This window comes from Athene noctua, chromosome 2 (assembly GCF_965140245.1).
Source record: "Athene noctua chromosome 2, bAthNoc1.hap1.1, whole genome shotgun sequence".
NCBI classification, from domain to species: Eukaryota; Metazoa; Chordata; class Aves; order Strigiformes; family Strigidae; genus Athene; species Athene noctua.
Window position 1 is genome coordinate 64635341 of NC_134038.1, and position 21318 is coordinate 64656658.

General features: G+C 40.2%; 1 protein-coding gene across 2 annotated transcripts in view; it reads left to right on the plus strand.

The window, feature by feature from the left end:
- The window catches only part of ZNF407 (zinc finger protein 407), a 349248-nt gene extending 334741 nt beyond the window's left edge, over window positions 1–14507 (plus strand). For both annotated transcript variants that reach the window (XM_074899312.1, XM_074899311.1), the window contains exon 9: window positions 11919–14507. In XM_074899312.1, the coding sequence (XP_074755413.1) occupies window positions 11919–13267 (1349 nt within the window). In that variant the 3' untranslated portion in view covers window positions 13268–14507. The remainder of the gene's footprint in view (window positions 1–11918) is intronic.
- Window positions 14508–21318: the final 6811 nt, after the last annotated feature.

A 21318-nucleotide genomic window follows, 5' to 3' on the forward strand; every position in this document is an offset into this window, starting at 1 on the left:
CTGCCTGAAAAGTTTGAATAATGCTTTTTCATTTTATGGCGTTAGTTACTGATAAATACATTACTAATTATGAGCAATTCAGGAGATACAGTTTTAGAAACACATGGTTAGATAAATGCTATTAGATTTTAAACATGTTCAGTTTGCATGTGCATGTTCAGTTTGCATGTGCATGTGCTTGCGCCTAGCACTAGTGGAAAGCAGGCCAATTTTATTTTGCTTCCTGATTCTGCATTGAGAAAATTAGCTTTAGGCACACAGAACTAAAAATCTTTCATAAAATTCACTTTATTGTGAAAGAGACACTAAAAAATAACATGAAAGAAGAAATACATTAATTTAGGACTTCGTTTAGCTTGTTCTTTTAGGCACTGGTGTAATTTTTCTGTCTGTGTACATTTCCATACATGTATTTTCATTTAAAAAATACTATCATTCAAATAGCTTCAGAGTCTTTTTACTACAGAAGAAGCACCTGAATAAAGTTTTCAGGGTACTTGGAGGCACACTGAAAGAAATGGTGAACCTCAACGGGTTTTGGAGCACTGGAACATATACCAAAAGATATAGCTATGAAATCTGTGAGTAAGCCTTACCTGGGACTCATAGGAGCTGTTTCAACCTGTGATGCCATGGGCTGCCCAGAAGCTCTTTAATCTGTTCATCTTTGAAAGGACAGACCACAATGAGTCCTCCTGCACGTTTTGTTTGTTGTGTGCCAGAAGTTAAGAAACTGTTAGTTCATTAAACTACAGTAGCTGGAAAAAATACGGTAGCTGAAATAAGAACCCTTTAACATACGTATCAGCAGGAACTGTTAGTTTCTCTGTGGTTTTGAAAATCAGATCTTCCACATATCTAGCTCCAGGCTTCTGGGCTGGTTTTGGTGGGGGTGTTGTCTGGTCTCTGTCTTGTAACATATCACAAGCTTTACCGCTTTCACAAAAATGATCATAACTTCCTTTGAAATATTGTCTACTGCACAGAAAAATGTGAACTAACTTCCAGCAATAGTAAAAGTGCTTGGGGTCCACTTATATTACCCCTAATGACGCTGTAACAGGTCCTGTGTAAGAGCAGAATAAGAAGCTCATTAACTGCACTGTGCATCATGCTACAGACAAGTATACTAGGAGCCATGGTGTTTTTAAAGCACTTGACATCATTTAGTTAACATGGTTTTAAGCGTTATTTGGCTTCAGTTGTAGACATATATATAATAAATCTTGGAACAAGTGCTATCAGAAGTAAGAACTAAGTGACATTTAAAATATATTAGAAAAACGTGATCACTAAGTTTGAAAATATTCCCTCTTTTCCTAGTCTAAATTGGGCCTCTGGAAGGAAAAAAAAATAAGAACTAATGAAATGACCTGACAGGGTGGCAGGGTTTGTTTACTAGTCTGTTTTTGAATAGGATTCGTGCTTTATATGATTGACAGTCATGCAAATTCTTTGGCTTTTTTAAGACTTAAGGCGCCACGGTCTTGGGTGAACTTCAGTTCAGAATGGAGTTGTTTACAAAAGTTAACTAAGTAGTTACTGCAGCATCACATGCTATGTTTCACTGAACTGCTCTGGAGTGGTATGGATTTGCAGTACAGATGGTGATTGGCTTGGGTTAAATCATATTCTAACTACTGTGTAGTCAATATATTCCATCTGGGAGCTTCGTCACCCTGGCACCTGGAAGTGAGCAAGGTAGCTGAATTGGCTTTCCATTGCTTACCATGTCCAAACATCTTCCTGCAGCATGGTATGAATGTTCTAGTGTTTCATCAAAATCGGATTATGCTGATCCAAAAAGGACAAAAATTTTCCTCCCTCTTCAGTATTTGGAGAATATGTAGCCAGAATATGTGCACTTAAACCTTCAATATTTCCATGCAGGTCAGCCTTGTAATAGTTCTTGTTTCACTGTTCTGAATATTCCTTAGTAAAGATCTCTTCTCTAGAGAGATCAAGACATAATTCAGTTGTATCTGTACAATGTGCAGTACACATGCCTTTGAATGTGCAATTAAAAATTGCTTTGACCTGTTTTCTTTTCCTGTTTTACATTTTCATAAACTCACATGTAATTTGATGAACACTGTCATTCTTTAAATTTCTTCAGCATTACAGTTCTCAAGGGACTTCTCTCTCATTGAATGTCATTTTTGCATATTTATTTTTTCCACAAGTGCTAGTATGCAGTAGGAGAACTTGTATCTTGCATTGTTGGTTTTGTATTTACTTTTTTTACATCCGGTGTTTCTTTTTAATAATGTTAACACTTCCTCCCAATTTAGTATTAACTCCGTATGCTATCTAAAAGCTGTTGATTTCTACCTCTAACTAACCAGCAATTTAGGTAGTTTTGTTGACAAGGTCGTATGAAAATTACTCAGATCTTGAAAGCACGACTTTGCAGCCAAGTGGAAGCAACTCTAATAAGGAGCTTCTGAGCACTTAGGCAAAGCTGCAGTGCAACAGTTTACTTTTCACTTCCCATGCAGCCCTGGCGCACACACCATCTGAGCAATTCTGGCGTCGGTAGTGCTCAGCGGTGGCTCAGAAAGCACCACCTTTGGTGTCTTCTGTCTTGTTTTATCTACGTGCAGTCTAGTGCCTTCTAACACTGAAAGTGGAAGACAGCTCATTTAAGTACTACTCTATCAGTAGCACTGAAAATATATTTCTGTCAGCAGAAGGGTCAACTATATGAACAGCTCTTCCTTTGAAGATGTGCTGGAAACATGCTGCTTCCATCCTTCACCAGAGGTGAATCATGAAAAAAGACTTTGTCACAAACTCAACCCTTGAAAGGGGTATAAAGGATTTACCCATCTCTCCAGCCTCTGCTTCCCATCCTACCTCCCAGAACCAGCACGTACCCATGCTTCACACTTCCTAAATAATCCTAGCATTACAGCTAAGCCTTGACACTCTCAGCTGAAAAATCAGCATCTTTTCCAAGAATTGTCATTTTGGGCATGATAATCCTTGATGCTGTCAGTGCCTCAGGAGGAGTGAGGGCCCAGCAGAGGGGAAGGCTTCTGCATTGTAGAGGGACCATCTCTAACCAGCCCTATTTCCCTCCTCAGAAGTTGTTGAATCCCTTGTGCTGAGATTGACTTTTGGGCTGGGAAATCTGATGTCAGAAGCCTGGGAACTGCCTTCATAATTAATTCACCTTCATCTCACGCCATGTGCCAGTTTGGGGACAGCTGTACTGGTGGTTGATCCTATGTTGTGGTTACACATGTAAGGCTGAACCATCTAATCGGTTGTTTTTTCAAAACAGGTTGGCATGACATACAGCTTTGAGACTAAATGATCGTAGTGCTCCTTTGCAGCTGTAGATCTATTGCAAAAATATATAAATATTATTAGCGACTGGTGTTACATTTGTTGCTATCAAAGCAAAGAAATAAATCTTTCCTCACTGAAAACCTGTACAAGTTAAAACCATAAAACCCTTTTCTCTTGTTTTCTTCTGAAACTGGTTGTAATGTTCTCTTTCTCTCACTGTGCCAGCCTCTACTGTTTGATCAGATGTATGTCACTCCTCCACTTTTCTTTCCTATATTCCTGAGCAGGGTAGAGGCAAAAAGGAAAACATCAACTGTATGTTAGTGACCAGATAAAAAGCTGCAAAATTAAGTTATAAAGCTCACCCTTTTAAGCAAAAATTAACTGATCTCATATTGGCCCAGCATAGCTTCCTCTTCCTGAAAGTTTATTACTTCCAGTCATATGACTCAAGGATTATTCCATGTATGACTTTGATGAAGTCTGCAAAGAGAGTACACTCATCTCCGATGCTTTGATATCGAAACAGGACTTTTTTTTTCTTTTTTTTTTTTTTTCTGGTAAGATAGTGCATTAATTGCTTTACTTATGAGATGAGAGTTAGCTTTTGATATAACCCACCCCACAGACTCCTGACACCTTGCACGCTGAGAAGTCCTGTCCTTGAAGTTACTGTAGTGCACAATGATCAGAACTTATAGCTGATGTTTTGTTAGCATTTACTAGCACCGTCTTGGCAGAGGGTGACCTCTAGTACTGCTTCTAAACATTTTCAATTTACAGACTCAAGAATTTTTGCTGTCTTTGCCTCTCATTCTTTTGAAGAGGTCAGCCCTTTACAAATTTGCCACAAGAAAGAAGTTCAAAATACCCTATATACTTAAACAGCTTAATAGGAATATACCCACAATGAACACACAACACACAATTCATTTTAATATTTATATAAGAAATTCACATTGTTTTAAGTGTACACAAGCAGCTGCTGTCATTTGGCTATGAGCAGATGTTAGACCTCCGAAAGCTTCGCTGATAATTAAAATACTAACAGTTAGTGTTTTACCCCAGCTGCAGGTTCTGTTTACTGTAAATTTGATTTTAATGGTGCCTCTGTGCAGTTATTGAATAGAGGTTTGTTTTCTACCATACATACAAAAGTGTCTACAATGAAGACAAATGGTTATTTCCCATAATTTAGTCTGGAAAGATATGAGTATACACTGTAACATAGTTGAATTTATAAATGAAATACAGATATGACTATCACATTGGAAATGGTAGTTTCTGCTATCTTAACTAACAAAAAGAACTAGGGAAACTTACTATTTCTAGTTATAACCCAGCATTGCCCCAAAAAACTGCTGAGCTTTTCAAATGGGTTGAGACATGCCCTCGAGCAAAGAACAGGTGCTCCTTTATACTGAATGGGTGCATAAATCAGAATAAATAAATACAGGAAATCACAATACTTGTGTTTGATAGGTATGCAGAAGAATATAATTTCTGCTTGATCGTTTAATAACATGATATTTTATTCTAGGTATCCCTTACAAGTGTCTGTTCTCTTTAGTGCACATACGTACATCAGATGTTAGGGAAGGCTAGCCACTTTCAGAATTGTTAATCCCAAGAGCCTGATTATGCAAACACAATGCATAATGCAAGCTACCATATTTAGTCCCTTTGAGACTATTGAGGCTAACTATGGCAGTAAGCAGTACTCTTGATAAATAAATGTTTATAAGACCAGGATCTATACATATATATTATTGGGGAAAAAAAAAAAAAATCTTGCTGAGATAATAATGACAAAAGGGGTTTTTTGCTTTTTTTGACAAAACAGTTACTGTCCGGGACTAGACCAATTTCAGAAATCCACATCATTTTCCTTATGAGCAGAGCTTGTGGGCGTTTTTCCCCTGATTTTCTCATATTAGCATTCATATTATTTTTCATATTATCTTACATGTTCTCTCTGCCTAGGAAACAGAAATCTCTGGTTTGACTAAGCACGATCTGTACCTCTTGAAATTGCGATTCTGATTTAGAAGTGCTAAAAATGCACTTTCCAGTAGCACTACAGGGGATAAAGCAGAAAAAGTGCATCCATGTAGCATCAATGTCAGTTGTTCCCAATCTGAGAGCCAGAGTAGCTTTTAAAGCTGGACGGCCAAGAAATGTCCAGGCTGGCTATCCTCATCTCCAGCTCCTAAATTGTGCTGGAAGAGCTAGCTAAGATACTCCAAATACATTCCTAATGCTGCTTGCCCATATAGATAACTGCTGTATATGCCACAGTGAGGTTTTTGCTCACACGTAGGAGTTGAGAAGACAAGGCTGCATGGTGGCAAGCAGGGAAAGAGGAAAAGTGGTCTGTCTACAAGTAAATCAGTTACTGTGCAGATTAGGCAGTGTAAAATCTGCACCTTAACGCTGTACATATTTGCCATGATCAGTGTGAATTTTGTTATGTATATTTTTTTATTTGCATAGCTTCCGTAACACTGGGCTGTATAGTGCTCATTTTTGACCTTGAGTGCAGGAAAAGGGAAAACTGAAATTTTTCACAGAGAAGGCCTTTTCCCAGAGGTTAATTGGACACTGGAGGGAAACTAAACCAAACCAAGCAAACTGCCTAAAAACCCTAACTGAATGGCTCAGCTATTTATTTTGGTGGTTGTTTTTTCTTCTGTTTTTTTTTTTTGTTGCTGTTGTCATAGTCCTCTAAGGTGTGGGAGGTAAAAAATAACAAGCAGGAAATTTCAGTCTGTTTTTTCAAAAGAAAAAAAAAAAAAATTCCTTTCACATTTTAAGGAAGCTAAAAGGACATCTGCTGCTTTGTTTAAGATACCTGAAAGGTTGAAACTTCATCCTTTATTCAAGCAATTCTTAGAAGACCTTGAGGTTTCTAAACATGATTGAGTGGTTAAGGACAAAGCTAGAAGCCAAGGATGTTTTTAGTTTCAGCATTGAAACATGACATTACTGGATTTTTAAGTATAAAATGAACTATGAATATTATTTGGGAACTGGTTTTGTTGCTTAATTTTCTTTTTACAATATTAATAATATACTGAAAGGAAAAAAACCTTGCTGCATTTGTATCTCTTGATGTTTACGTACTTTGTGTCAATGGCAGAGTATTTTTTTTGTCTCTTAGGGAGCTGGTCAAGTCCTCTGTAGGTATACTTATTTGTACTGCTTTACAAACATTTGCTGCCTTTGTGGACATAACAGTTCCGACATAGCCATTTTGGGTTGCTGATTTATTTAATTTCTTGGTTTGACCCGTCCTTTTTTCTGTCCTTCAGCAGAAGACGTGAATGAGCCTTCACAACCTCTTATTTAGTAGCTTAACTATCTGGTTTAGAAAATGCGGGTCCATGCATTGCTTGCACATAAAAACCTTACAAATGAGAAAGAATAATTTTTACTGTGGTTAAGGAGCATAGATCTGAAAAATGTGGCTTATCAGTATGGCCTCTGGAAATCGAGGAAATCCCAAAGTTATGACATTATGCCACAGTTCTTAGACTGCACTTAATTAAAGTAGAGATCATTACGAAAATAATTTAATTAAAAAAAAAAAAAAAAAAAGAAATAAAAAGGAGCAGGAACTTGGAGCTTGATCAAGGCCTAAATTGTTTCTTAATGAATTTGAATGGTGGACTTGCCATAGCATTGAAAATATTGTACTGCCATGTAGACAGTAACTTTTAAATTGAAAAAAATCAGTTGCTCATTCAAGTGATGCCAAATATAAGTCGCATTTTCCATATCTTTTAAATTCCTTGAATGTTGTATTTAATTGAAGGAAAAGATGTTTCTTTGCATTTGCATTCATTGCATTTTAGTAGATACCAAAGATTCGCATGTGTCAATAAATAACATACCTAATCACCAAAGTATGAAAAATTAAGTGTTGCTGAATAGGGTGCTATAAATCAGGCCTCTTAGAACTTTTGCAGAAAAGGAAAAATAGCTGGTTTAAACTTGCTGCGTAAATGCAGATCATTTCCGTCGTCGTAATAGATTATTTCATTTATGACTTACTGCTTTGTCCTAAAGGTGCTCCTTGTGAAGGATGTCCTCAGCCTAGCCTCACCATGCACAGCCGCTTGCTACAACTTTTGGGGAAGGGTTAGAATTCTAAAGAGGCTGCTGGCTGAGAGCAAAGTGGTGCTTTACATATAATATTAGCCCAGACTTTCCTAACGCATTACGCATTTCTTTCTGAGACAAGTCTCCTTAATGCCATCTTTATCTGCTACACGATGCATGAAATCTACTTTCTGTTTTAGAACTGCGGCTGACCCCCGACCCTGCGAGTGGCGCCACAATGTGACCTTTCTATTGTCATCAGCTTTCATTCTCCTGAAAATTCTATGAATTTTTATTACAAGTTTTTTTAAACCAAGCTGAGGCTTCAACAAATTACTTGACACAGATGAGATGAAGTTGTTGAAGTAGTGTTAGATAAGTTTTACAGCCAGCATGTGTGCTGCTGAACAGTACAAAGCCAGTGTCCTACAATGTCATACACCAGTAACTGCTGAGCCTACTATTGGATAAATACATCATTTTATGGAACATTGATTGTTCTATAAACCCAATGGAGTATTATGCTCTATGATCAAACCATTTAGATTGTGTGTAGAGCACAGAAAATGCCATATTCAGGATGGTACTAAAAGTGCCATTTGTGTATTTTATGGATGTCATTACGGGGGAAACTTCTCTCTGTAGGCCCTGTTTACTGCAAAATTTTTTAGTCTGTAATGACATTTTTCATTCACAACGTATGCCTTCAAGAGAGGGGGCCCTTGTTTTATTTGTTTCATTCAAGTTTACTGCACAAATCCTGTACATTTTAATTAAATGTAAGCTTAACAAAAGAATAAGGTATTTATTCTGTGGGGAACAAATGATGACAGTAACAAAAGAATAAAAGAGACGCACAAAAGAAACTCAGGTATTGAGTAAAAGAGAGGGAAAAAGGTACTAAGCTCTATTTGTAGTTTCCCAGAAGCACATTAAACATCAAAGCATTTCTTTTGGCCCTGTTTCGGGAGTTTGTGGTCTCTGAGAATTAAAATAACCTGCAAATATGGATTTAATGTCTAAAAAATCCTGACATTTTCAAATAAAAAACTAACAGTCGCTCAGGACTCCAACTGATAAATAATGGCTCTGCTGAAATGACAGACTTCTTGGAAAGAAACCAAATCTGTGATCATTGCACCCCTAGATATGAAACACCTCTTTAGAATTTGTCTGAATATGAGCTCTCATATCATTATATTTTGTCATTTTAATGCCTATTTGTGTATCTTTTTAATTTGCAATGACATGCATTCAGCAACAAGTCCACTTTTCCTAATATTAATGTGGGCTTGTATTGCAGCTTGTGTTTGCCATGTCACCCAACACTTACCCCTTCTCTATACCCATTTTTAAGAGGGGGCAAGAGGCAGGCTGGTTTTAGGACAACGTGATTTGTTGCCACATATAGTCCAATAATGTGACATGTTCCTTAAATACCCAAAAATTCCTACAAATGTTGTGTTGGATAGCAGTGCTCCGTTATAGAAATGCAATGTTCCAAAGTCAAAATAGCAGCTAAACCTCAAAATATGTTGTTTTCTAAATATCTTCCCTACTCGCCTTTTCACTGTTAAAGCAAAAGAAAACCAGTAAAATCTGCAATTCATATTTACCATGAAAAATCACTAAAATTGAAGTTGATATTCCCAGTAAATTCTTGGTCATAGTCCAGTTAAAATTTAAAGTTACAGTAGATTCACATTAGTTTAAATGACACTTGAACTTCTACACAGCTCAACATTAATTCATTATAGTTGAAATGGAAGAATCTTCAGTGGGTGAATCTTTTACAATCTGATTGAGGCTGTTACATTTTATAGGAGCCATTTTTCAAAGCAGTACTGACAGCACTCGAAGTTATTAAATTGCTGAATCAAAAGATGGACCTGCAATTGCATTTATGAACTGTGATGGAATAGCTGGGGTTGCACTGAGCTGAGGTTAAGATGTTGGTGTAGTTAAGCTTCATCACACCCCTTAGTGACAGCAGTATTTACCCATGTAGTTTACTTTAATGGTCAGGAAGTGGCTTAACTCACCTCTGGATTCAAATAGATTAAGTAAGCAGTCAGAATGGCATAATTATCAGTGCTGCGAGGGATTCACCGGATAGCTCTTCACCCAGGAGACTTCCCATTCAATTGCACAGTAAAGACTGGAGTTGCATAGATTCATGGGTACAGCATTTATTTGAGGAGATGAAAACAGGATGAATTTCCTTCTTCTTTCCCTTCCCCAGACCAGAACTTCGCCCCAGTGCTGTGTCCCATACATAAATTATCGTGATCTTAGGGGAAAGATGTCATGATTTTGCTGTGCGTGTGTGAAAATTATGATCGTAGAGTTATTTTGATTTTGAAATCCACTGGAAAATGCATGATTTGTAGAGTTATTTTGATTTTGTGCCACATCACTGCCAGGCTCCTCTTTTATCATGTCAACAAAGCAAGATTCCTGAGAGAATTAATTACTTCTACTCTATTATAAAATGTGGAGGAGCTAAGATAATTGTCATTTTATGTTGATTTCCCCTTCCTATTTTTCTGCTCTTTGGGGGGTCTTGTGAATGTCAGTGCCTACAGAGAGCACAAGAAAAGTGGGGATAAGAACCAGTCGTACCACAGTAAGCTTCCTTCTTGCTTATGCCTGACAAAATGTACTTCAATTGCATGTGCCAGATTTATCATGCAGCATCACTTGGAAACACTCTAATGGTTTAAATTGTTAATTTTCTTTTCCAAAGATAGCCTGCCTTGCAAACTAAGATGGAGAAAGTTGTATAACATCAGTTCAGAATTGTGAAGGTGATTTGCAGCCGTTCAGCTTAACAAAATTACTGCTTGTGCTTCACAGTACAGTTCTCCACCAGAAGCTTTGCAACAAAAAGAAATAGATAGATAGATAGATAGATAGACAGACAGATAGATAGATAGATAGATGGATGGCAGGCAGCAAGAGCTCAGTCTTTTAAAGCATTGGTGTTATCTTGGAATAGTAGCTTGATATGCACTTTAGTATATTAACTTGCTAGAGGCTGCAGGATGCCAAGTATTCGGTCTCAGAGTAACACAGCTCCTAAGTGTGAACTTACTTTTAAGCAAATGAGTCTCTGGATTTTAGAGCCCAGTTTAGTTCTCTGTGGGATCCAGGGCCTCATGTCTCTATGCTTTGGGTAAAAGAGCCCCCTTAGATCAGTTTAGTATCATTTTCTTGGCCTCTTGATTTCAGCGGAGCATGTTGTTCATTAGAAGTGTCTTGGTGTCTTGCAAAGTACAGTGCTAGCCTGAAATTCCATGAGTCTCTTTTTTTCTTGCTTGCTTTATCCCAAACAAGCAATGGCATATCTTTGTGTGCTAGTGAAAAGATGCTACACCTGTTATTCCAGAGATAGGATTTCAGTTTGTGTAGGTGAATTTAAACTAGAGTGTGGGTGTAGGTAGTCTCAGCAGCATGGACTGCATCAGCCTTCCCAAGGCCCATCTGGCATTGGACCCTCAGCTCATTCTCAGTGTTTGGAACCCCCTCTTCTCTTGGTGTGCACCGGTTGTGGCCTAAAGCTTGCTCCCCGGCACCTGCAGGAGCTGCAGGGGTACTTCAGCATGGCACTGCCATGGGGACACAGCAAGTGCTACAGCTGTTCTGACACAGACATCCACAAAGCTGGTCACAGGGTGCTCTCAGTTATGTCTTCCCAAAAATGCCCGAGGCAGCCCCGAGGCTGTGCTTTGAGAATGGTGGGCTTGACTTCGTGCAGTTGTGGGCATCATTTGCTTTGCTGAAGCTTTACTGTTACTGATGCGAACTGAGAAGGAAACCTTCAATGGCAGAGCAAGCAGTTGGAATGTGGAGGTTGCAGGTATTTTAATTTGTTAATTGATTTCATGTAGAAATAATTAAGAAGGGTAATTGAGGTTTCTGTGGATGATATTTTATAGAATATCCTGCCTAGGGTAAGAAAACTACAGAGTGTTTTCTCCAGGTAACTAGGCTAGTGACTGAGTCAGTCAGGTGTGCTGGAGAAGATGCTAGGTGGGAAATGAAGGGGAAGACAATGGCATCAAAATGACAGCATGGCAATTACCTCGCCAACAAAAGCAGGGTATTAAGAAGATCAGCCACAGTTTTTCACACCCAGATATGTTTAATGTAATATATGATCCTAAAATTCATTACTGAAGTACTGAAATATCACCGATAGGATCTTCTATAAAAGATGTGTTAATGGCTTTTAACTGTATACTGTATTTATCTGGGCTTTGTTATACAGCATATTTTTAAAAACACATTTAAATTGTTAATAGGCTGCAGAATTGTTAAACTCAGCAATTATTTCAACCTGTAAATATGTTATTTGGAAAACATGCAAATTGTTTTTGTTCGCTTGCTCATTTTATCTGTGTTTTCTGCCAGTGAAATCTAAAAATTGTCAAGGACTTTTTTTCCATTTAAGCTACAATTTGTTAAAGTAATGAACTGATATTTGCCATGATACCACATTAACAGCATATTTTATCTTGCAGGCATTGTGTCCAAGTCCTATGAGTGCCGACTGAAGGGGCAAGGAGCAACCTTTGTGGAAACTACAAGTCCTTTTACTGCAGCAGCACTGGGAGAGGTTTCTCCAGTTAAAGAGAAGGTCTTCCGGGGCGGTAGAAGACAGCCACAATCACCTGAGGAAGTTCAGCAAGTTATTATTATTCAAGGATACGATGGTGACTTTGCAATTGATGCCTCTGTGGAAGAAACAGCAGCGGCTACCCTTCAGACTCTAGCGATGGCTGGTCAGATGGCCAGGGTGGTCCATATTACAGAAGATGGGCAAGTCATAGCTACAAATCAAAATGGCTCACACATGAGTAGTGTGGTTCCAGGGCAGATACTTACTGAGCATTTAGCAGATGGTGCAACACAGGTGGTAGTGGTTGGAGGAACAGGAACTGATATGGAAGAGGCCGTTCGAATAGACACAGTTCCTGACTCCAGTGGCACTGTACTGCAGCAGATAATGCGACACGAAGTTTTAGATACTTCTGAAGCTTCAGTCCATCCTCCAGACTCTGCCTCGGCATTAGATGCCCTGCTTTGTGCTGTAACAGAGCTAGGTGAAGTGGAAAACAAATCTGGACTCCTTGACAGATGCAGGTCTAGTCACAAAGATTTCCTGCAAATGCCAAACCCAGAGACACCCAGCGTTCCTAGGGATGCAGAGGGACAAGAAATACAAATGTTCCATGAAGTTCAAGAGACTCAGGGAGATACCAAACCTATGGAAGTAGTGACGCGGGTCATGCACCCATCGGCTATAATTGCATCTCAGGAGAGAGCTCAGGCTGCCTTCAAGAAAATGGTCCAAGGAGTATTACAGTTTGCTGTATGTGATACGGCTGCAGCCGACCAGCTGATGAAAGAAGGTGTCACTCAGGTCATTGTAAATGAGGAAGGGACTGTGCATATGGTAGCTAGAGAAGGCTCCCAGATAATTATGCAGGAAGCTGGTAGCCACGCGCTCAGTGTCCAAAGCGAGCACATGGATTTAGTTGAGTCAGATGGGGAAATATCGCAGATTATTGTTACAGAAGAAATAGCTCAAGCCATGGTTCAGGATTCTGATGGTGACTTCGCTGAAGGTGCAACTCACTACATCGTCACAGAATTGCCACCAGGCGTGCAGGATGAGCCTGGTGTGTACTCACATGCTGTGATAGAGACAGCTGGGTCTCAAGAGATTTTGCAGGCTGGTACTGCTATAAAAACAGAAGCTGTATCCCCTGATAGAGCAGAACAGTTAACAAGTATGGTCATTTATGCAGAGGGTGGCTCACAAGTAATTCAAGGCCAGAGAGATGATAACAAAGTACAAGAAGCATGAAGAGCTTCATCTCCTAGGCCTGATGCAGGGCAAAGCTGGAAATTATCAGATCCGTGACAGCACTGTGTTCCTGGAACATTTTCTGTAAAACCTTCTCAATACAACATCCTCCTCACCACGTAACAAATAAGCACCCTGTGGGAGGTGAAGGTCAGCTACTAGGAGGAGTTCACTGAAAAAGATAGTACAGTCTTGTTACAATAGCGCAAAGAATTATTATATGGGATTATTATAAAACAAGCATATTAGGGTACAATCGAGAATTGGGGAGCTTCCCCCCCCCCCAAAAAAAAAAAAAAAAAAAAAAAAAAAAAGGTAGGTATTGTTCTGTTCACTGCTTTCTTTGTTGTTTTTTTTTTAAATGTTGTTTCATCTCAAGGTCATTCCCTGCCGTCTTGTCATTTTTGTCTAACACAATCACAGGAGTAAAGTAATTCCACTTACATGAACATTTTGTGAACAGATAAATAAGCAAAAAATACAAAACCCACCATAACAAGGTGAACAGGTAAGCTTACATATTGTAATCAGTGCTCTTCTTCATCTTAAAGAAGAGCGGGTGACATTTTGCTTTCTAGAATCTTACTTTAAAATATCTCTGGCTCAAAATATATTATCAAAATAAGTATTTTTTGCATCTGAAATCAAATTTTTCATAGTAGCTTACTCTTTCATGGTATGACATAGGACTTTCCTGAAAGAAGAGCTCAAAAAAGCTACACTTCAGAAAATTCTTGATTATACATATTCAGGAAGAAGATCTTGATGCCTGTAACTTCCACTTAATTTTAGATGAGAGTCCTACATAAGAAATGTGCATTTTTTGAAAAAAAATATTGTCACTGTCAGTGTTTTGCTTTTCTTATAAATAGCGCTTCATATAAATACCATTTTGCAGTTCATTTTGTGAGAGACTTCTGAAATGTTATGGGTTTTTTTAAAGAAAATTCTGACATTGACATTAACAAGTAGGAAAAAAAAAAAAAAAAACAAAAAAACGGTGACCTTGTATTTCTTGCTTAGTCCAGAATGTCAGTTATTTACTTGTGGATATACTGCAATTGGTCAATGCAAGTTCATGTTGAAAAGATTTGTTTCATGATACAACTGCTTTTGTTTCTTTAAAAAAAATGTAAAATATAAACTGGCAAGGTTTGGGGATTATTTTTTTTTGTCTTTCAAATAAAATGTTAGCATTAAAATGAAGCATCATGATTTTTAATATTAAGCAATAAACAGAACTGGCATTCAGCAGGAGCAAACGAATGCTATCTGTTTTGTCTGTGCATTTTCTCTTTTCCTTTCTCTAGCTCGCTAGATAGATAAAGATAAAAGAATCTAATTTCTGAAGTGTGCCTCATGCATGCTTAATATAATTGTGTAAGTGTTTAGGGTATAAGCCATGCTGACTCTAGAGATAACTGGGTTTCCTATCATGTTTAATATCTTAAAATTATCAACTGTAAGAAAGTTGGGTGAGGTAAAACAATAGTTCCTTCCTGAAGCAACTGTTTAAAAATGTATTTTCTGATAGAGCTTAGAAAAGGTGCTTCATTCTGGGGCTATAAGATCCTGCTGTCTTTTCATCTCTTTTCATTATTATTTTTTTAAATTTTATTATTTTCCAGGAATTAAGGTTGTGTCTTTGTCAAACCCCCAAAAAAGTAAATTTCAAGTTAGACATCGAGATTCATAATTAGCCGAGTTTGACTTGCTCATCTTTCTTAAAAATGACAGGCTGTTCACTTACTCTTAAATACTGTCTTCAGCAAACAGTGACAGGATCAACTCCCGTTTGTTATCAGGAAAAAGGTGACCTTTACAAAATGATGGCCCTCTGCAAGACTCTCACAGATGTTCAAAAAACGGAATGTTTTTCAGTGGAAATATTTCTTCTTGATCATTTCTCCTGTTAACTGTAGCCCTGTGGTCTTGCAGCTTGGATGCTAATTCTTTGCTGTGCTTAGTCCTGTATGGCTAACCTTTCTGCTGCAGTACAGGGTGTTGACACTGACATGCTGCAGTTTACCATTTGTGATTTATTTAGGATAAATATGTCTCAGGTGGCATTTAATCCTTCATAAAACCAGTGTAGCCTGCAGTGTCAAACCAGCAATCACATTGTATGCACAATGAAAAGAGCAGACCTTTGCATTAAAAAAAAACAGTGGTAGGTGTTCCTGTGCTTGAGAGCATTGGAAAGGATTCACTAACCTACTGTGTGCTGTAATTACCTGGAAGCTCAGGTTAACGATACTTCTCTCTGAGTGCAGCCTGATCAGGAGAGCTAATATTTTTCTAGGGCTTTTTTTTTTTTCCTTCGTTTTTAATGTGCACTTTAAAGTTAACTTATTAGAGCCCTACAAATGTAACATTAGAAATCAAGGGTGACGCTCATTCCTGTGCAGACAGCCAGCTTAAGGACCCCATGCACCATCTCAACATCTCAACCCTATGCTAAAATACTCTCTGCTGTACACTGAAAGTTGAGGCTACGGCAGATCTCTCCCAGGGCTTAGGAAACTCATCTCTGGCACATCTTCCTCCCATGCCTGAGCTACTGGCGCTGTGCTGTATCCTAAACTGGTTGGAGGTTAGCTGGCTCACTCCACAGATCTGCCAAGCTTTCTTTCCCCTGCCCTCTGCCCTGGGGAGCGGGGAAGGCGGCAGCAGAGGCAGGCGCTCAGGGGGGAGCAGCACCTGAGGAGGGCCTGACCCCCCAGGATGGCCACGCACGGTGCTGGCAGGGCACCTGGGGCATGTCGGGGAGCAGGCCCAGGGGCTGCAGGAGCCCTTTGCCACAGGTAGCATCCACCGTCAGAGCGTGGCAGAAGAGCTTGTGCCATGAATCTGGGAAGATGTATAGCCCAGGCAGCCATTCACACCAAAAAGTGTGTTTTGCTGTTTAGTTTGAACGACTTCAGCTGCCTGTCTCCCAAAGAAAGTCAAGGGGTGTGCTGTAATGGAAGTGGTTTGAGAGTGCAGTATTCCTGCGTCAGTCGGTTATCTTCTGATGTTCTGACTGCCAGAGACATTGACTTAATTTCTTCTTTGTTACCCATTCTGAATAAGCATTAACAAAGTTGAATCATACTGAGATGATGCCAAACAGGTAAGTAAACAGGTAAGTTCTTAGGAAGTGCTGAACTACTACTAGGCAAGGGGAGGAAAAAAAACCAAAACCAACAACAACCAAAAGTGAACAAAAAAAACCCTAAATGGAAACAAAGCCAAAGGAAGAAGAGATGTTTCTGGCAAGCAGTTTCATCCTCCATTTCTTAAGAATCAGATATACACCTCCTGAGGCAGTGTCTCCTGGCCCCTGAATTCAGGCTCTATCTTTGGAGAGAAATTGGAGATAAGAGATAGCTGAAAACTATGTTTAGAGAAATATTTCCTATAACAAAAACAAAACAGAAAGAACCCAACACAACGCAAAGTGCCCACAGCTACATACCATTCTGCCTGACTACCAGCTGCACATCGCTGTGGAAGTGAGACGAGCCAGAGCCAATAGTTGATGCGCTAAGGTTTGCACATGTGGATTGTGCATAGTGCTGCAAGCACTGCTGTCATTTATAAATGCTGCTCTAACATCAGAAATGTTAGCTGTGAGGTCCTGGAAGAAATATAATTGTGATCTTTGTGGGCAGTGGATTCAGCTTGTATCATCGCTGTAGGAATCTCTGTGTGTGGAAGTTCTTGTGCCTTGGGCTATCCCTGAACTGAACCTAAGATGAAAATGCAGGTGAGTCCCCTTTAGAAAATCGTAGGGATTAGGATATGGGGTTGGAGTTACTGGCAGAGTGGTACATGGAGCTGGCATTGTGGCAGACGCAGGCCTCAGAAAGCAACTTCTGGGGCTTTTTCCCAACTTTCCCTGCTCAGTAGACTTCCTGAGCACAAAAGCTGTAAACATAAGTAAAAAGAAGAGAGAAGGATGAAGACAAAAACACTCCTGAAATTTGAAACAAAGGTAGTTCTAGTGAGAGGATTAGGTAACAGAAAAAAAGGTCATTCATTTGACAAAATAAAAAAGAGCTGTAAGTTTTTACTTATTTTACGGTGCAATATTAGCCCATAATTTAAGATAGCACACAGCTCACTTAAACAGCCTACCCCTGTTCCATCTTGTTGAAGAATACAATTCGTTTTCTACTCCTCTAGGGTGATATCATTTTATATGAAGAAAAAAGTTAGCTCAGATGGCAGTTATATGTTTCGGAAGCACCTTCTAATCAGGGATTGGTGATTCATTATTAGCTTCAGCAGGCGATCCATCTGACATGTAAGGGGAAAAAATTAGCAGCTGTCACTGCATGATGAGTTAATTTCCTGATAGGCCTGACACTGAAAAGCCATTTGGAGACATGGAGATGGCTGATGAGAAAACCTGGTGCTGGTTTATAATTGGAGAGAAAGAAAGGGCAGAGAGACAGAGGGAGATGGGGGAGGGACTGAGGCTAATCTACAAGTGGGGATGGATGTTTGTATATTTACTAAATAGACTGCTTCACAATAACCCGCATTACTGGGCATATACACCTCGGCAGTTAAGTAATAAGGACCAGGGCCTTTCATTTTCCTTCTGCCGCTTGTCGTTATTTCTAGTCATTTGCAATTAGTACTTCAGACGGTTTTACGCTTACTCTAGCCCGGGTGAACGGTGTACAAGCATGCGACTGGGTTATCTTGCGGTGACATTGAAACCTGACATTTTAGTGGAAAGGGGAGAAAATGACGCTATCCCTTTAATGGTTCTTGCTGCAATTTTCTTAATTGCAGCTTGAGATTTCAATCAATCATACAAAAATAAACTTATCTGAAACAAATATTGCTAAAACTTCCAAGGGCACAATTGCAAATGATGAAAGGGTATTCAAAGAAATCTCTTGTAGAGTATGAGGAAATATGCTCTTCAAAATATATAAGCACATGCTTCTCTGTTTATGCTTTAAAAGAATGGTAAGTAAAACTGTGGAGAAAATAGACATGCAAGACCAAGCGTAGTCCACTGTGGAATCTGCCTTGCGTGTGTAATAGGGACAGTAACACAGAGTCCTTCATATGTATTAAACAGAACTTATAGAAAGCCCTTGGCCAGAGACTAACTAATTTTTCTGTGGCTGTGCATGCTAGGTACTTCTTTAAAGGGCTACTTGGTTTTGGCTATTTAAATAAGGTGTTTTTCTTTAACTGGACAAAAAAAGAACACAATGAGTATTTAAAACTTTTATTTTTCAAAATGTAGAATATAATGGGATTTTCACAATCATCAGAAGATAATTTTTGTCTGGAAAGAGAATGAACCATTAGCTTCCACCAACTCCATTTGTACAAAACCAGCTTTGCCATTTTTCTATTAGTGTCTTCTTAAATGTTGGTCAAGGATTTGGGAGCAGTGGTGGAGGGGGGAAAATCCACAGCAGATAGGTAGATCCAGCATGTGTCATGCAATTGAAATGTGATAGACAACTAGTACACAAGCTGGGATCATGTTCTGCAACATAACAGGACACCTGACCTTGTTGAAAACACATTCTTGTCCGCTGGCAGCAACACATTTATCAAAGCTACTTTGAATGACCAGCTGTAACGCATAGCCCTGCCCTGGAGGTCAGCATTAACTGAAGACCATCAGGTTCTGGGAGTTTCTAATTAGTAAGAATAGAAAAATCCCCTGGGCAGCAATAGCTTAATTCTCAGGTGGCTTTTCTTTCATCATGCCCCAACCTCTGATCACTCTTACTGCTTTGAATCCTCATTCATTATTGCAGCTTTTCCGTGTGTTGGTTCAGCTTCTGGGAGGTCCCGCACACAGACTCCTGTCGCCAGTTTGTCATGTTCAGGAGTCATCCACCTGGATGTGCAGGGAGCAGAAGAAGGGGTGGTAGGTTGCATCCTGTGTTATGCAAGTAGCCATGAGCTTCAAAATTCATGCAATGGTCAACAGATGGGTTTTGAAAGTCATCCAGCACCTTGGGAGGGCTGGTTGGGTAAGTAAGTGTCACCAGGGGACACCTGGTCAGACAAAGGAGAAGAAACAGTTGAACAAATCCAAGGGTAGGAGGCAGAGCCTTTGATTCTTAGTCTGTTAGGAACTGAGCTTGATAAGGAACTCTGAAAGCAGAAATAGAATTGAATTACCAGGAACCGAAAGCAATGACTGCTCACACGTAACAAAGCCATACGCACAAGAGCTGAGAGACAAGGAGCAGACAAAACGGGAAGACAAAACCCGGTGCCTTTCCAGCACACACCCACAACCCAAATCCAGCTCCCTTTCCCTCTCTGTTCTCCCCTCTTCCACCAACTCACAGGGCAGAGACAAGCAATTTGGAAGCCACATTCAACTGACCCTGCTTTGTCATGCAGGACACAGCATCTGGTTTGAAGATCTGACCACAGCAAGTGCAGTGCTGCAGGTGGCCCCGTGTCAGGAATGGCCTTCTGACACCTCCAAATTCCAGCAAGGGGAGACACCCACTGAGAAGACACACATCTCATCCAGGTAGGACGGAGGTCACCAGGGAAAGGAAGGGACTCGTTTCCATTGCAAATAAGGTCTTTGCTAGTGGATGTCTTATGCTGAGAGAGTTTCAGGACTTTCCCCCAAATCCTGCTAAGCTTCTTCAGTCTGCCAATGTGTTCCTCTGTCGCTGGGGGTGTGGAACAGGTTTGTGTTTTCTGCTCAGCATATGGTGGTGACTGCTGGTGTTTGGTAACTGTGAAATCCAGATGCCCAGCTCCAGGAGGATTTTTCCCTTGCTAGGGACATCTGGCCATCCTCTCAGCCTCACTCTTTCTTCTTCTCAATTTTACTCGCGGTCTGTAAGCCTTGCCTATGAATTTGCAAAGCAGATCGTTCAGCTGATTTATTCTTCTGCTTTAATTCAAGGTTAAGAAAGAGTCAGTGAAGGGAAGCCTGGGGTTGTGTTTGCACCTGGGGACCCAGATAGACGTATATGTCCCCAGCCCACTGCCTGCTCTTGCCAGGGCAACAGAGGGGCTGAGGCTGCTGTGGCACATTGAACAGAAGGCAACGGCACTGTCAGCTGGCAGCAGCCTGGTGTGGATGGCAGGTGAAGAGAAATCTAGAGGGCTGCATCCGAAACACCGGGATGGCTGCTTTGCTTTGGCTCAGAGCAGCCAGGCGCTGTCTGGTGTTTCCACTCAGATTCCTGTCCTAAATCCATATGCAAGTTATGATGATAAAATTTAGGGAAAGTGGGTGCTGCAGACATTTTGAGCAAATGGAAGCAGAAATTCGCAGGAGCATTCATTTCTGTGTAACAGCTGGGAGCTTGGATCCACAGGAGAAATGACTGAGTGACCTGTGAGAGCCTCTAGACCCCCTGACCCCTACCTATTATTATTTTCTCTCAATTCCAACAGTGAATTTCTTGTTCCTGCAGGTAAAGGACTGGCTCTGACAGGAATGGGCTTGTCACATTCCTGGTAATCCTGCTGGTGGACCACTCTGCTATAGAAACTGTGTGTCTTGCCGGGTTGTGATGTGGTCTGTGGTAGATCGATGATGTGGACAAAAGCCTGCTGCCAAGGAGCAGTAGCCAGGTCTTAGGCAGCACGCCTGTTGGAGTGAGCAAGACAAGATAACCAAACTCATTTGCTCTTGCAGTCTGTTGGTATCTGACTCCAAGATTGTGTAGACAAAGGGCTAACGCAGCGGAAATTGTTACCAGTCTCCTCTTCTCTGCTGGATGCTGGCTGTGTCCTTGTTCCTCTAAAGAGGGACCAAAAATGGTCCTTCTCCAGTAGCAAGCTCCCAAAGACCCTGCAAAGAGGCAGAGATCCATTTCTTCTCCTCTTCCTCTAAGACTCAGCTCCTGCTTCCTCACCTGACACCTCGGGGTGTCAGCCTCCTGCCCCAGCAGCCCAGTGGTGGTTTGGCTGTAGTGTGGGGAGGTGGCTGCACCCCAGCATACTCCACACGAATGGTGTGCGGGGGCTCACTCGACATGCAGCTTTGCAATAATTTGTCTTGGTGGTTTAGTGAGTGCTCCCATGCCTAGTTTATTGAGTGCTGTTGA